Source organism: Mobula hypostoma, chromosome 4 (assembly GCF_963921235.1).
Source record: "Mobula hypostoma chromosome 4, sMobHyp1.1, whole genome shotgun sequence".
In the NCBI taxonomy this organism is placed as follows: domain Eukaryota; kingdom Metazoa; phylum Chordata; class Chondrichthyes; order Myliobatiformes; family Myliobatidae; genus Mobula; species Mobula hypostoma.
This window is the reverse complement of record NC_086100.1, coordinates 62,909,980-62,924,277: the sequence shown is the minus strand read 5'-3', so window position 1 is coordinate 62,924,277 and position 14,298 is coordinate 62,909,980. Positions and strand designations below refer to the sequence as shown.

At 39.9% G+C, this 14,298-nt stretch overlaps 1 protein-coding gene across 1 annotated transcript in view; it reads left to right on the top strand.

Annotated features, from left to right (window-relative positions):
- Positions 1 to 14,298, top strand: part of mlf1 (myeloid leukemia factor 1) — a 37,898-nt gene that overhangs the window by 15,451 nt on the left and 8,149 nt on the right. Inside the window, exon 6 of the mRNA XM_063044902.1 lies at positions 6,845 to 6,956. Coding sequence (XP_062900972.1) covers positions 6,845 to 6,956 — 112 coding nt within the window. The remainder of the gene's footprint in view (positions 1 to 6,844; positions 6,957 to 14,298) is intronic.

Below are 14,298 nucleotides of genomic sequence, written 5' to 3'. Positions count from 1 at the left end.
TTTGGAGAGGCATAGTATGATGAAGAATAGTGAGCACGGCTTTGTCAAAGGCAGGTCATGCCTTACAATCCTGATTGAATTTTCTGAGGATGCGACTAAACACATTGATGAAGGTAGAGCAGTAGATGTAGTGTATATGGATTTCAGCAAGGCATTTGATAATGTACCCCATGCAAGGCTTATTGAGAAAGTAAGGAGGCATGGTATCCAAGGGGAGATTGCTTTGTGGATCCAAGGGGACACTGCTTTGTGGATCCAAAAATGGTCCCCCACAGAAGGCAAAGAGTGGTTGTAGACAGATCATATTCTGCATGGAGGTCGATAACCAGTGGTGTACCTCAGGAATCTATTCTGGGACCCCTTCGCTTTGTGATTTTAAAAAGATAACCTGGATGAGGAACTGGAGGGATGGGTTAGTAAATTTGATGATGACACAAAGATTGGGGGTGTTGTGGATAGTGTGGTGGGCTGTCAGAGGTTACAGCGGGACTTCGATAGGATGCAAAACTGGGCTGAGAAGTGGTGTATGGAGTTCAACCCAGATAAGTGTGAGGTGGTTCATTTTGGTAGGTCACATATGGCAGAATATAGTATTAATGGTAAGACTCTTGGCAGTGTGGAGGATCAGAGGGATCTTGGGGTCCGAGTCCATAGGACACTCAAAGCTCCTGCTCAGGTTGTCTCTGTGGTTAAGAAGGCATACGGTGCATTGGCCTTCATCAACCGTGGGATTGAGTTTAAGAGCTGAAGGGTAACGTTGCAGCTATATAGGACCCTGATTAGACCCCACTAGGAGTACTGTGCTCAGTTCTAGTCACCTCACTACAGGAAGGATAGAAATGAAACTATAGAAAGAGTGCAGAGGAGATTTACAAGGATGTTGTTTGGATTGGGGAGCATGCCTTATGAGAATAGGTTGAGTGAGGATGAGAGATGACCTGATAGAGGTGTATAACTTGATGAGAGGTATTGATCGTGTGGATAGTCAGAGGCTTTTTCCCAGGTCTGAAATGGCTAACTCGGCACAGTTTTAAGATGCTTGGAAGTAGGTAAAGAGGAAATATCAGGTGTAAGTTTTTTACGCAGAGAGTGGTGAGTGTGTGGAATAGTCTGCTAGTGACAGTGGTAGAGGCGGATACAATAGGGTCTGACACTCCCAGATAGGTACATGGAGCTTAGAAAAATAGAGGGCTATGGATAAACCTAGGTAATTTCTAAAGTAAGTTCATGTTCAGCACAACATTGTGGGCTGAAGGGCCTGTATTATGCTGTAGGTTTTTTATGTTTCTATGTTTCTAAACTGCTGTTTCTTATTTGATACTTTATGACCTTTCTTAGCTAGTTAACGTAAAAGCTATGGAGGGAATCCTGCTCACAAGCTTCCTTGTTTGGGGAGTTAGACTGGAGGTCACCCAAGTACTGTATTAGAGTAGAGACCCCAAGAAACTCCTTACCTTCTTCCATTTACAATTTACATGACAAAACACTGATTACATCAAAACTTTGAGCAGTAAGTCCTACAAAAGGTAGTGGATTCAGCCCAGTACATCATGGGTAAGATCCTCACAGCCATTGAGGACATCAACATGAAACATTGCCATAGAAAAGCATCCATCATCAAAGATACTCGCCACTCAGGCCATGTTGTTTTCTCGCTGCTGCTATCGGGTAGTAGGTACAAGTGCCTCGGTACTTGCAGCACCAGGTTCAAGAACAGCTACAACTCCTCAACCATCAGGCTCTTGAACAAAAGGGGATAATGACACTCATTTAAGAACTCTTTTATATTGTTACTTAATGCTCGTTTTTTATTGTTATTTATTTATTATCTGCATTTCCACAGTTCGTTTACAGTTCTTGATGGTTACAGTTTACAGATCCTGTTTACAGTTGCTGTTTCATAGATTTGCTAAGTATGCTCGCAGAAAAAGAATCTCACGTAGTATATAGTGGCATGTATGTACTCTGATAATAAATTTTACTTTGAACTTTGAAGTTTGAACTATCTTCCAAGGAATCTCAAACTCAAAATCAATATATCAAAAGTCTTGACCAACAGCTTTCTTGTTCTATAAAAGGAAGGTCCTGTTAGTAAAGCAACTTCAGAATTGCTCCCAAAAATATTCCAATCTTCCCAAAATTTCAGATTCCCAATTTAAACATCCATCAATGAACAATTTCCCCAAATGCCCATTTCCCTCTGAAATGTGGGCATTTTGTATCCAGAATACAGGCGTACACATTTCCAGTGGTCTTGATCCTGATTTCACATGACCAGTGTGGAATCTGGATTTATCTAAAATCAATTACATGAAAAACAAATAAGGAAATACAATAAAAAGAAACACCAACAAGACAAAACAAAACAAGAATCCATGCTTCTACTTTTCTTCCTTCAGAACCTTCAAGAGTAACTGTGAAACTTAAAATAGGAGCAGTTAATTCTCAATGTGAAAAGCTTTCACACATTTTACAAAGAACCAAGTAGGGGAAAAACTGCTGCATGGGGGCCCCAACATATTAACATATTTTAAAACACAAGGGCCAATTCACTCAAGGGTAAAATATTTCTTGAGCACAAGATTAATTTGAACTTTCTCTCAATATCAACAGAGCAAACACAGAACAGCCTTTGCTTTCTCTCTCTCTCTCTCTCTCTCTCTCTCTCTCTCTCTCTCTTATACACACACACACACACACACACACACACACAACTATACTTCACACAATTAAAAGATGCTTTTGTATCTGCTCTAAACACTTCGTATGATTTCCAGTGTTGCATTTCTTTTCATATACTGATTTCTGTATCATTTTAATCACTGCACTGTACTGTTTCTTCCATCCCTAGCTTTTCATATTGAAACTGAATCACAAGAGCATAAGATATAGGAGCAAAAGTAGGCCATTTGGCCCATCAAGTCTGCTCCGCCATTTAATCATGGGCTGATCCAATTCTTCCAGTCATCCCCACTTCCCTGCCTTCTCCTCATACCCTTTGATGCCCTGGTTAATCAAGAATCTACCTATCTCTGCCTTAAATACACCCAATGTCTTAGCCTCCACAGCTGCTCATGGAAACAAATTCCACAGATTTACCACACTCTGCCTAAAGTAATTCTGTCCCATCTCTCTCTTACCCTTTAATTAATTTACTGTTTCGTCCTTAATCAGTGCAGTCTATTGCTTCTCCACTACAGCGTCCTGTAGGGTTCAAACATTGTGGTACTCGGACATATTTGTAATTTTTGTTATATCCTTTTTTTGATTTAGGGATAAGCAATTACTACCACTTCACTTTGACTAATAGTAATTTAGCGCATTCCAGGCACTGGATCAACCCTCACATATGTCCCTGACACTATACTTTAACTTTTACCCACTCGAGCCATGCTTCCCAGATAGTGGGTCTATCTTTCTAAGTATCCGTCACACTGAGTCATCCAATTTGTTTGCTCACCTCTTTAACATGGACCTTTTTACTACCCTGGTCACCTTACTATTTCTGTCAACGTGCTGCATGCATTGGAGTCACAGTGAAAGAAACTGATCCACTCAAGGCCATAGTGTAGACCACAGCGTATAGGGCAATAGCAAAACAGAAACCCAAGGTCTGACTCCAAGAGGGAAAATCCGTGGAAATGAAAAGAAATTTACTTTTTGGCAATCATTACTGCCAGGGAATTTCTCTCCGGAAACCCAGTCACCAGGGCTCTCCCACACTGCTGCTGCACCTCGACAAGCGATCTGTGGAACTTCAAGTTCAGTCGTGTACCTTTTGCTAGGTCTTACAACAAGGAACCAAAAAAAAACACAGAATGAATCTATTCAAAAGCATTTTTTTCACTTGTAAGGAGAAGTACCTCCACTCTTCATGGATGGCAGGCAGCTTCTAACTTACAGCTTACAAAGTTCATTTTTTATTCCAAGTTTTCAGGCTATTCTTTGGCTGTTATGTATTCTGGGAGTCTGCTCCTGCAGCACTCAAGGCCACACAGTTTACCAGCCACCACCACCACCCCCTCCCCCCACCACCAGTTACACAGTGAACAAAAATTAGGACATTAAATGCCTCATGCCCTGTACACATGTGGCTTATAGCAAAGTACACTGGGATTATACAGGATCCATTTTGTCACATTACAAGATTAAATACATAGAAAATCTCAAAGTTTTGAATATAGTTCCACAGATTACATGGAAGGGTTACATAAATTTGAATGAACAATTCATGAAACAAATGCTTGATGTATTCTATTACCATTGTGGGAGCCATGAATATTTTCTACATCTGCACTACCACTACAACCTGGATTGAATAGTGCAGTCCTTACAACTGTGTAAAATTATTAAATTTGTTATAAAATCTAATGAACTGGCCTGTTACTATTTCCAGGACATGCCACTGGCAATTCATGATAATACCATAGTTTCCTTCATATTCAATATTGTAACTGTTTTATTGATATACTATAGTTTTTAATTAGAGCATTTTTATTAATATATAATTTTTATTCGGATTGCTTTTTTTCTGCAGTATTATTTTACTGAGCACTCATAACAAGATGACTGAATTAATGGCACAAATGGAAAATTGTGCACAGTTTGATAGTCATTACAACTACATATTTGCAAAGTGATCAGGGTAGGACTGATAATAAGGGATGGAATGGTGAGAATGTAGAAAAAAAGGATCAAAGTTCAGAAAATCGGGAACTAGAATCAGCTGCATGGAAATATGAAACAGCAAATGGTAAAACATTTGTGGAGGAGTCAGTGGGTCTTAAGCATTAGAGAAAATATGAGGGACAGTACAAACAGAGGAATTTGAGGTGCATCTAATATTGAAGGTATTTGTGAGAATCTTTATCTACTTAATAAAGTGAACAAAGTGAACAGTTACTATGTAAAATAAATTGTTCAAGTATACAATATAAGACATCATTTTTAGATCAGTATATTGAATTACTATTAAGAGAACATATGATATTATATCCAGAATTCTGCAATAATAAATAATTAAGTGCTGTTCTGGGAAGAATAATGATGATAAAATTTTATATCAAATTGAAAGTAACTGTGCAATTTGAGGGTCTTAAATCTAAACAAAGCAAACTGCAGAGCAAAGATTGGAAATTATCATAAGCTATGACATACACAAGCAATGGTTAACATCTGACAAGTTAACAGACAGTTCACAACAAATATATCGTTAAGGAAGGTCTTCGTCTTGGTTAACAAAACAACAAAAAAAGAGATTGTTTAACATCAAAGGAAAAGGTTTATAATGTTACCAAAAGATTGGGAAAATTTTAGACTTCAGCAAAAGGGAACCAAGATATTGATAATGAATGGAAAAGTAATTTAACAAACATAAGCACTGCCTATAAAAACTAGTACAGAAATGTGTAAAAGGAAATGGTTAGCAAAGGTACGCTCCTTACAAACTGGGAGTGTAAAGGTTTTTTCCCAAAATTTTCCAATATTTCACTATATCTTTTTTCCTGAAGGTAGCAAAATAAATGTTATGTGCTTTTTCCTCATTCAAACAAGTCCAGAGGTCAAAGGCATAAGAAAACAAAAATTCCAAAAGTTAGCAGACCAAAAGCTGATAAATGATGGGCTGAATCTCCCAAGGGATTTGTCATCTTTCAAAATTCCATATATTAATAGATTATCTCACAGATTAGAAGGTAAACCCACACTTAAGGAAAGAAGAGAGAAAATGATGAAGTATCGACAATTGTCCTGAGATATGCAGTAGGAAAGTGTTAGATTCTATAGAGGTAGCAATTGGATAGTCAGAAAATCAACATGGATTCATGGAAAAGAAATAATTTTTGATAAAGCTTTTAAGAGGTTTTTTGAGATAGTAATGAGCAGAACACTGTCGTAAGTTCAGAGAATGAATTACTTCATTGAAACAAAATTTTTCCAGCTTGACAGGGTGGATGCAAAGCTGATTATTCTTTATGCAAAGGTGTCTAGGACCAGGATCACAGTCTCAAAGTAATCAGTCATTCTAGACTGCAACAAAAATAAATTATTCATGCAGAGGTAGTGAATCTTTGGAATCCTCAAGAGGAATATGGAGGCTCAGTTGCTAAGTCTTTTCAAGACAGAGATCAGTAGATGTTTGGAAATTAAGTGAATCAAGGAGAATGGGTCAATATAGGAGAGTAATAGTGAGGTAAAAGAGCAGTATTATTGATAGCTGAGCAACTGCTGCTTCTCTACTATGTGATTAAACTAAAACAATTTTGAAATATAAAACTCACTGAAGTCACATAGTTGTTCAAGCAGAATCAAACTGATTTCATATTTAGCTGCTGTTCTATATTGGTATAGTGTTATGTGGTACTGAATTTAAACTTCAGTAGAAATATTAAACACGTTTTGTAGGTCCTGCTTTTCCTGAATATTGCAAAATTATTTTAAGCATATAATATGGAAATACTAATTTCTAAGATCTGAATACATACTTATTATTTTACATGTTATCATTTTAACACAAGTAAACACTGGAAAAACTCCCAAGAAATTTGCTTAAAAACCAAGAAATAGAAGACCATCTTATTCAAGAAATGAACTGCCATGATATTTCTATTGTCGTGATTTCCACAGGTAGAAAACTGAACTGAGAAACCTGTATTTGAATCAGTAGTTACCATTCTATTCCCATGGTCATCATACATCCATAAACCAAGCCAGAAACTTCTCTGTTACATGTCTCTTTAGCTGACCTTCTGAAATCAACCCAGATGAAATTCATGTTTAGGCATCATTGATTCACTTCCTTCAGTTTATATTTTGTAACTATAATTTCGTTTTCAAAATTTCACAGATGATGCAAACATGTTTGACCAGGAATGGCGGGAAAAGGTGTCAGATTTTATGCCTCTGGGAGCACAAATGTATGGTCTTCAGGATGTTAAAAAGGCCATGGAAGGACAAAGGTATCTCAAGATGTTTTACTCTGCATGGCTATTTTTTAAAAAATAATGTTGGCTAATATTAATATGTAATTCAATAAGTGTTAATAATTTTGCTCTGTGTGGATGAGCATATTTTGTTCACTAATATATTTTTTATTTTTACCTTTATCATATTTTTTAAATATCAAGGTTTTAGGAAAACTGCTAACAAATTAGAAATATTTTTGTTATGTATAAGTTTCCCTCTCTTGAGGATTATTTATATTGTTGCTTCTACATAGAGCCGTAGAGTCTTAGAGCAATATAGCATGAATACAGGAGTTTCTGCCCAACAAGTCCATGCTTTGGTGATGAATCCCCAAGAGGAATTTGTAGAATGTCAATGAGATCAGCCTTTTAGAGCAGCATGTGGTCAAGCCCACTAGAGAAAAGACAATTCTGGATTGGGTGTTGTGTAATGAACCAGATTTGATTAGAGAGCTTAAGGTAAAGGAACTCTTTGAAGACAGTGATCATCATAAGATAGAATTCACCCTGTAGTTTGAGAGCAAAAGCTATAATCAGATGTATTGGTGTTTTAGGTGGTAAAAGTAACTACAGAGGCATGAGAGAGGAGCTGGCCAAAGTTGATTGGAAGCGGACACTAGCAAAGATGAAAGTCGACTGGAGTTTTTAGGAGTAATTCAGAAGGTGCAGGATTTGTTCACCCCAAAGAAGAAGAAACATTCTAAAGGGAAGATGAGGCAACTGTACTAGACAAAGGAAGTTAAAGGCAGCAGAAAAGCAAAAAGAGAGGGCATACAATATGATAAAAAAAACTAGTGGGAAGCTGGAGGATGAGGAAACTTTTAAAAAGCAACCAAAAAAAGCAATTAGATAAGAAAAGATGAAATATGAAGATAAGCTATCCAGTACTGTAATGTAAAAGAGTTTTTTTTTCATATATATATAAAGAGTAAATGAGAGGCAAGAGTACCACAAGAATAAGATGCTACAGAAGTTGTAAAGAGCGAACAAAGAAATGGTGGACAAACTGAATAAGTACTGAATAATGACAGGGTTTTGAAAGAGGGAACTTGAGAACTATGAGAACATTAGCAGTGATCGTTCAAGAATCACTGGATTTTGAAATGGTCCCAGAGGACTGGAAAATTGCAAATGTCATTCCACTCTCTCAGAAGAGAGGGAGACAAAGAACAGGAAATCACAGGCCAGTTAGCCTGACTTCAGTGGTTGGCAAGTTGTTAGTCCATTAGTAAGGATGAGGATTCAGGGTACTTAGAGGCATATTATAAGATAGGGCAAAGTCAGCATGGGTTTCTTAAGGGGAAATCTTGCCTAGCAGATCTGTTGGAATTCTTTGAGGAAATAACAGGTTGGATAGTCAAAGGAGAATCAGTGAATGTTGCTGGTGAATGCAGCAGGCCAGGCAGCATCTCTAGGAAGAGGTACAGTCGACGTTTTGGGCCAAGACCCTTCGTCAGGACTAACTGAAAGAAGAACTAGTAAGAGATTTTAAAGTGGGAGGGAGAGGGGGAGATCCAAAATGATAGGAGAAGACTGGAGGGGGAGGGATGGAGCCAAGAGCTGGACAGTTGATTGGCAAAAGGGATATGAGAGGATCATGGAACGGGAGGCCCAGGGAGAAAGAAAAGTGGGGGGGGGGGACCCAGAGGATGGGCAAGGGGTATATTGAGAGGGACAGAGGGAGAAAAAGGTGAGAGCTGGTGTCTAGCGGAATTAGTCCTTACTCTTAATAATTTCTCCTTTGGCTCCTCCCACTTCCTCCAAACTAAAGATGTAGCTATGGGCACCCGTATGGGTCCTAGTTATGCCTGCCTTTTTGTTGGCTTTGTGGAACAATCTATGTTCCAACCTATTCTGGTATCTGTCCCCCACTTTTCCTTCACTACATCGACGACTGCATTGGCGCTGCTTCCTGCACACATGCTGAGCTCGTTGACTTCATTAATTTTGCCTCCGACTTTCACCCTGCCCTCAAGTTTACCTGGTCCATTTCTGACACCTCCCTCCCCTTTCTAGATCTTTCTGTCTCTGTCTCTGGAGACAGCTTGTCTACTGATGCCTACTATAAGCCTACTGACTCTCACATCTATCTGGACTATTCCTCTTCTCACCCTGTCTCTTGCAAAAATGCCATCCCCTTCTCGCAATTCCTCCGTCTCCGCCATATCTGCTCTCAGGATGAGGCTTTTCATTCCAGGACGAGGGAGATGTCCTCCTTTTTTAAAGAAAGGGGCTTCCCTTCCTCCACCGTCAACTCTGCTCTCAAACGCATCTCCCCCATTTCACGGATATCTGCTCTCACTCCATCCTCCCACCACCCCACTAGGAATAGGGTTCCCCTTGTCCTCACCTACCACCCCACCAGCCTCCGGGTCCAACATATTATTCTCCGTAACTTCCGCCACCTCCAACGGGATCCCACCACTAAGCACATCTTTCCCTCCCCCCCCCTCTGCATTCCGCAGGGATCGCTCCCTACACAACTCCCTTGTCCATTCGTCCCCCCCATCCCTCCCCACTGATCTCCCTCCTGGCACTTATCCATGTAAGCAGAACAAGTGCTACACATGCCCTTACACTTCCTCCCTTACCACCATTCAGGGCCCCAGACAGTCCTTCCATGTGAGGCGACACCTCACCTGTGAGTCGGCTGGGGTGATGTACCGCGTCCGGTGCTCCTGATGTGGCCTTCTATATATTGGCGAGACCCGACGCAGACTGGGAGATCATTTCGCTGAACACCTAAGCTTTGTCCGCCAGAGAAAGCAGGATCTCCAGTGGCCACACATTTTAATTCCACATCCCATTCCCATTCTGACATGTCTATGCACGGCCTCCTCTACTGTAAAGATGAAGCTACACTCAGGTTGGAGGAACAACACCTTATATTCCATCTGGGTAGCCTCCAATCTGATGGCATGAACATTGACTTCTCAAACTTCCGCTAATGCCCCACCTCCCCCTCGTACCCCATCCATTATTTATTTATATACACACATTCTTTTTTTCTCTCTCTCCTTTTTCTCCCTCTGTCCCTCTGACTATATCCCTTGCCCATCCTCTGGGTTTTTCCCCCCATCCCCCTTTTCCTTCTCCCTGGGCCTCCTGTCCCATGATCTTCTCATATATCTATTGCCAATCACCTGTCCAGCTCTTGGCTCCATCCCTCCCCCTCCTGTCTTCTCCTATCATTTTGGATCTCCCCCTCCCCCTCCCGCTTTCAAATCTCTTACTAGCTCTTCTTTCAGTTAGTCCTGACGAAGGGTCTCAGCCCGAAACGTCGACTGTACCTCTTCCTAGAGATGCTGCCTGGCCTGCTGCATTCACCAGCAACTTTGATGTGTATTGCTTGAATTTCCAGCATCTGCAGAATTCCTCGTGTTTGCATCAGTGAATGTTGTTGACTTGGATTTTCAGAAGGCTCTTGACAAGGTGCCACACATGAGGCTGCTAGACAAAATAAGAGCTCACTGTATAATTGGAAAAACTCTAGCATAGACAGAATATTGGCTGACTGGCAGAAGGCAAAGAGTGGGAATAAAGACCTTTTCTGGTTGGCTGCCGGTGACAGTAGTAGTGTTACACAAGTAGCGGTGTTCGGTCTGCTACTTTTCAAGTTATATGTTAATGATCTGGATGACAGAATTTATAGCTTTGTGGCCAAGTTATCAGGAGATACGTAGATAAGTGGAGGCGCAGATAGTATTGAGGAAACAAGGAGTCTGCAGAAGGATTGAAGAATGGGCAAAGAAGCAGTGGATGGAATACAGTACAGAGAAGTGTATAGTCATGGACTTTAGTAGAAGGAATAAACGTGTAGACTATTTTCTAAATAGGGAGCGAATTGAGAACTCAGAGGTGCAAAGGGACTTGGCCTTTGTGCAGGATTTCCCCAAGGGTTAACTTCCAGGTTAGTCAATTGTAAGGAAGGCAAATGCAATGCTAGCATTCATTTCAAGAGAACTAGAATATAAAAGCAAGGCTGTAATGCTGAGGCTTTATAAGGCATTGGTCAGACCATATTTGAGTATTGTGATCAATTTTACATTCCATATCTAAGAAAGGATGTGGTGGCTTTGGAGAGGAGGTTTATATGTATGATCCCAGTAATGAAAGGGTTAACGTATCAGGAGTATGTGATAGTTCTGGGCCTGTACTTACTGAAGTTTAGAAGAATGAAGGGGGATCTTATTGAAACCTACCGAATATTGAAAGGCCTAAATCAAATGGACATGGAGATAATATATACATTAGTGGGAAAGAAGGGACAAGAGGGCACAGCCTTAAAATAGAATATTCCTTTAGCCAGATAGTAATGAATCTGTGGAGTTCATTGCCACATACAGCTGAAGAGACTAAGACATTGAATATATTTAAAGTGGAGGTTGATATGTTCTTGATTAGTGAGGATGTCAAAGGTTATGTGGAGGTAAGGAAAATAGGGTTGAGAGGAGTAATAAATCATGGTCAAATGGCAAAGTTCAATCATGATTTTCTGTTCCCCTAGCTAACAAAACCCTTACGACTACAGCTTGGTTCTTCTGCCCCCTTCCCTTCTGAGTCACAGACCCAGCCAGACTCACTGCCAGTGAGCTGACTGCTGTGACTTTCCTCTGTTTGGCCATCCCCCAACAGTATCCAAAGTGGTATACTTGTTGAAGGGGATGACCACAAGGGTACTCTGCACTGGCTGTCGAACCCCTTTCCCCTTCCTTACTGTCACTCAATTTCCTGTCCTACACTTTGGGTATAACTACCTCTCTATATATCATCCCTCAGCCTCCCAAATAATCCAGAGTTCATCCAGTTCTAGCTCCAGCTCCAACTCTTTAATGCGGAATGTTAGAAGCTGCAGCTGGATACTCTTCCACATGTCTGGTTATCAGGGACACTGGAGGTCTCTCTGCCCTCCCACATCCCACTGGAGGAGCATTCCACTGTCCTGCCTGACATTTCAACTGTTGCTAACTGAGCAACTATAAAGAAGGAAAAACAATGAACTATTGGGAGAAAAAACTATGGGGAAATGAAATCCTGAAACAAGTTCACAACTTCAAGTACCTTGGATCATGGGTAATATCTGATGGCAAATGCGAAACAGACATAAAAGCCAGAATAGCAATAGCAAGAACAGCATTTACAGATACGAGAAACATCCTAACAAGCAAGAAAATAGCAATTGACATCCGCCTTAGAACTCTCAACTGCTACATTCTTCCTGTATTGATGTTTGGCTGTGAGTCATGGACCATCACAAATGCAATGGAAAAAAGAATCAATGCAGCAGAGATGTGGTTCCTCAGAAGAATGCTATGCATATCGTATACGGACAGGATAACCAACAAAGAAGTCCTACAGAGAACAAAAACAAAATGTACATTACTTAAAAAAAAATCAGAAAACAGCAATCAAAATTCTTTGGATACATCATGCAAAGAGAGACATTAGAACATCTAGTTACAACTGGAAAGCTGGAAGGAAAAAGAAGCAGAGGCAGACAGAGAATGAAAATGACAGATGGAATAACATCTTGGTTAGAAACAGGGGAGGCAACAACTACAATTCGGAGGGTCAGGGACCGTGATGGATGGAGAGACATGATCACCCGTGCCGAACGGCAAGGCACCTGAATGAATGAATGAAGATGCTAGATACTTAGTTTTCATTCTATGTTTATCACATATTATGTTTGTATTCATTAAATTCCTTCCTTCATTTCATCCCCCTTTCTTAATGGAAATGTTGAACCTGCTTAACAAATGCCTCTCATTGTTGCACAGATGAGTTCAGTGATGTTATGGAGATGATCTGTTACTAATGTTAATGATAAAAACAAATTATTGATTGGTTTTCGGGGCCCAAGAGCAATACTTTGAATTGTCAGATTTTGGACAAGGTGAATGATAGAATTGGTGATTAGGAAATTGATGTGATGTGTACCAAAGTCGGACTAATGTTCATCTTGTAATGGTTATTGTACAAGCAGCAGGACAAATCATATACAGTAGAAGTATTGAGAGGTAATGGTGTGGCATAGCATGCAAAATGTGATATTTGTCAAATCATACTACCAAGGGCAACATGTGGGTGAGAAACACGTACAAAGTGCTGGAAGAACGTAGCAAGTCAGGCAGCATCCACAGAGGACTGAAAGGTCTCAGCCCAAAGCATTGATTGTTTATTCCCCTCCGTAGATGGTGCCTCAATTGCTGACTTCCTCCAGCACTTTATGTATGTTTTTGGGATGTGGGAGGAAACAGGAGCACCTGGAGGAAACCCACACAGCCATTGGCAGAACGTACAAACTTCTCACAGACAGTGGCGGAATTGAATTAGGGTCACGGGTGCTGTAATTGTATTACACAAACAGTTATGCTGCTGTGCAGCAATCAAATTTGACATAGTTTACAATCATATGTGAACACAGTAGCATTTTTGTCAAAAGAAACTGTTTACCAATTCAACATATAAAATGCTATGAATAGGTTAGTCATTAATGACAAAACAATTAAAAATCTTCACATGTAGCTACTGGTCTTGGACATTACAAAATGCATTATTAGTCATCCAAAAAGGATTCAGCACTTTCCCTCCTACCATGTTGTTGATTATATTCCTTTATTTTAACAACTCCACAAAAACAGTGTCTTACTTTTTAGAAGCATTGTAAACATAATGAAAAGTACATCACAAAATTCTATTCTTGACAAGTATAATCAGATCAAATCATAGGACAGAAACTGCATTGCTTAAAATAGTTAATGACTTCCGTCTTAATGCTGACATAGGTAACATTTCAGTTCTTGTTCTCCTGGATTTGAGACACTGCTTGATACTGTAGATCACAATATTCTGATAAACTGCCTTAGTCAATGGGTAGGTATTTCTGGTACTGCTTAAAGCTGGTTGAATTTTATATAACAAGATGAAAATTCTTTGTTAACTGTGGTGATTGTGTATCCAAACTCCATGATATTGTGTTTGGTGTGCCACAAGGATCAATTCTTGGCCCATTATTGTTCCCACTCTACTTGCTCCCAGTAGGTCAGATTCTTTCAAAACACAGGGTGAATTACCACAGCTATGCAGACAACACACAACTGTATTTATCTATTACATCAGATGATTCTGAGGCTCTAAACCCTTGGTCCGGTGTCTTACTAGCATTACAGAATTGATGAGTTTGAATTTCCTTATACTAAATATAGAAAAAACACAAACAAGAAAATCTGCAGATACTAGAAATCTGAGTAACACACAGAAAGCTGGAGGTACTCGGCATGCCAGGCAGCATCTATGGCAAAAAGTGCAGTCATTGTTTCAGGCTGAAATCTTT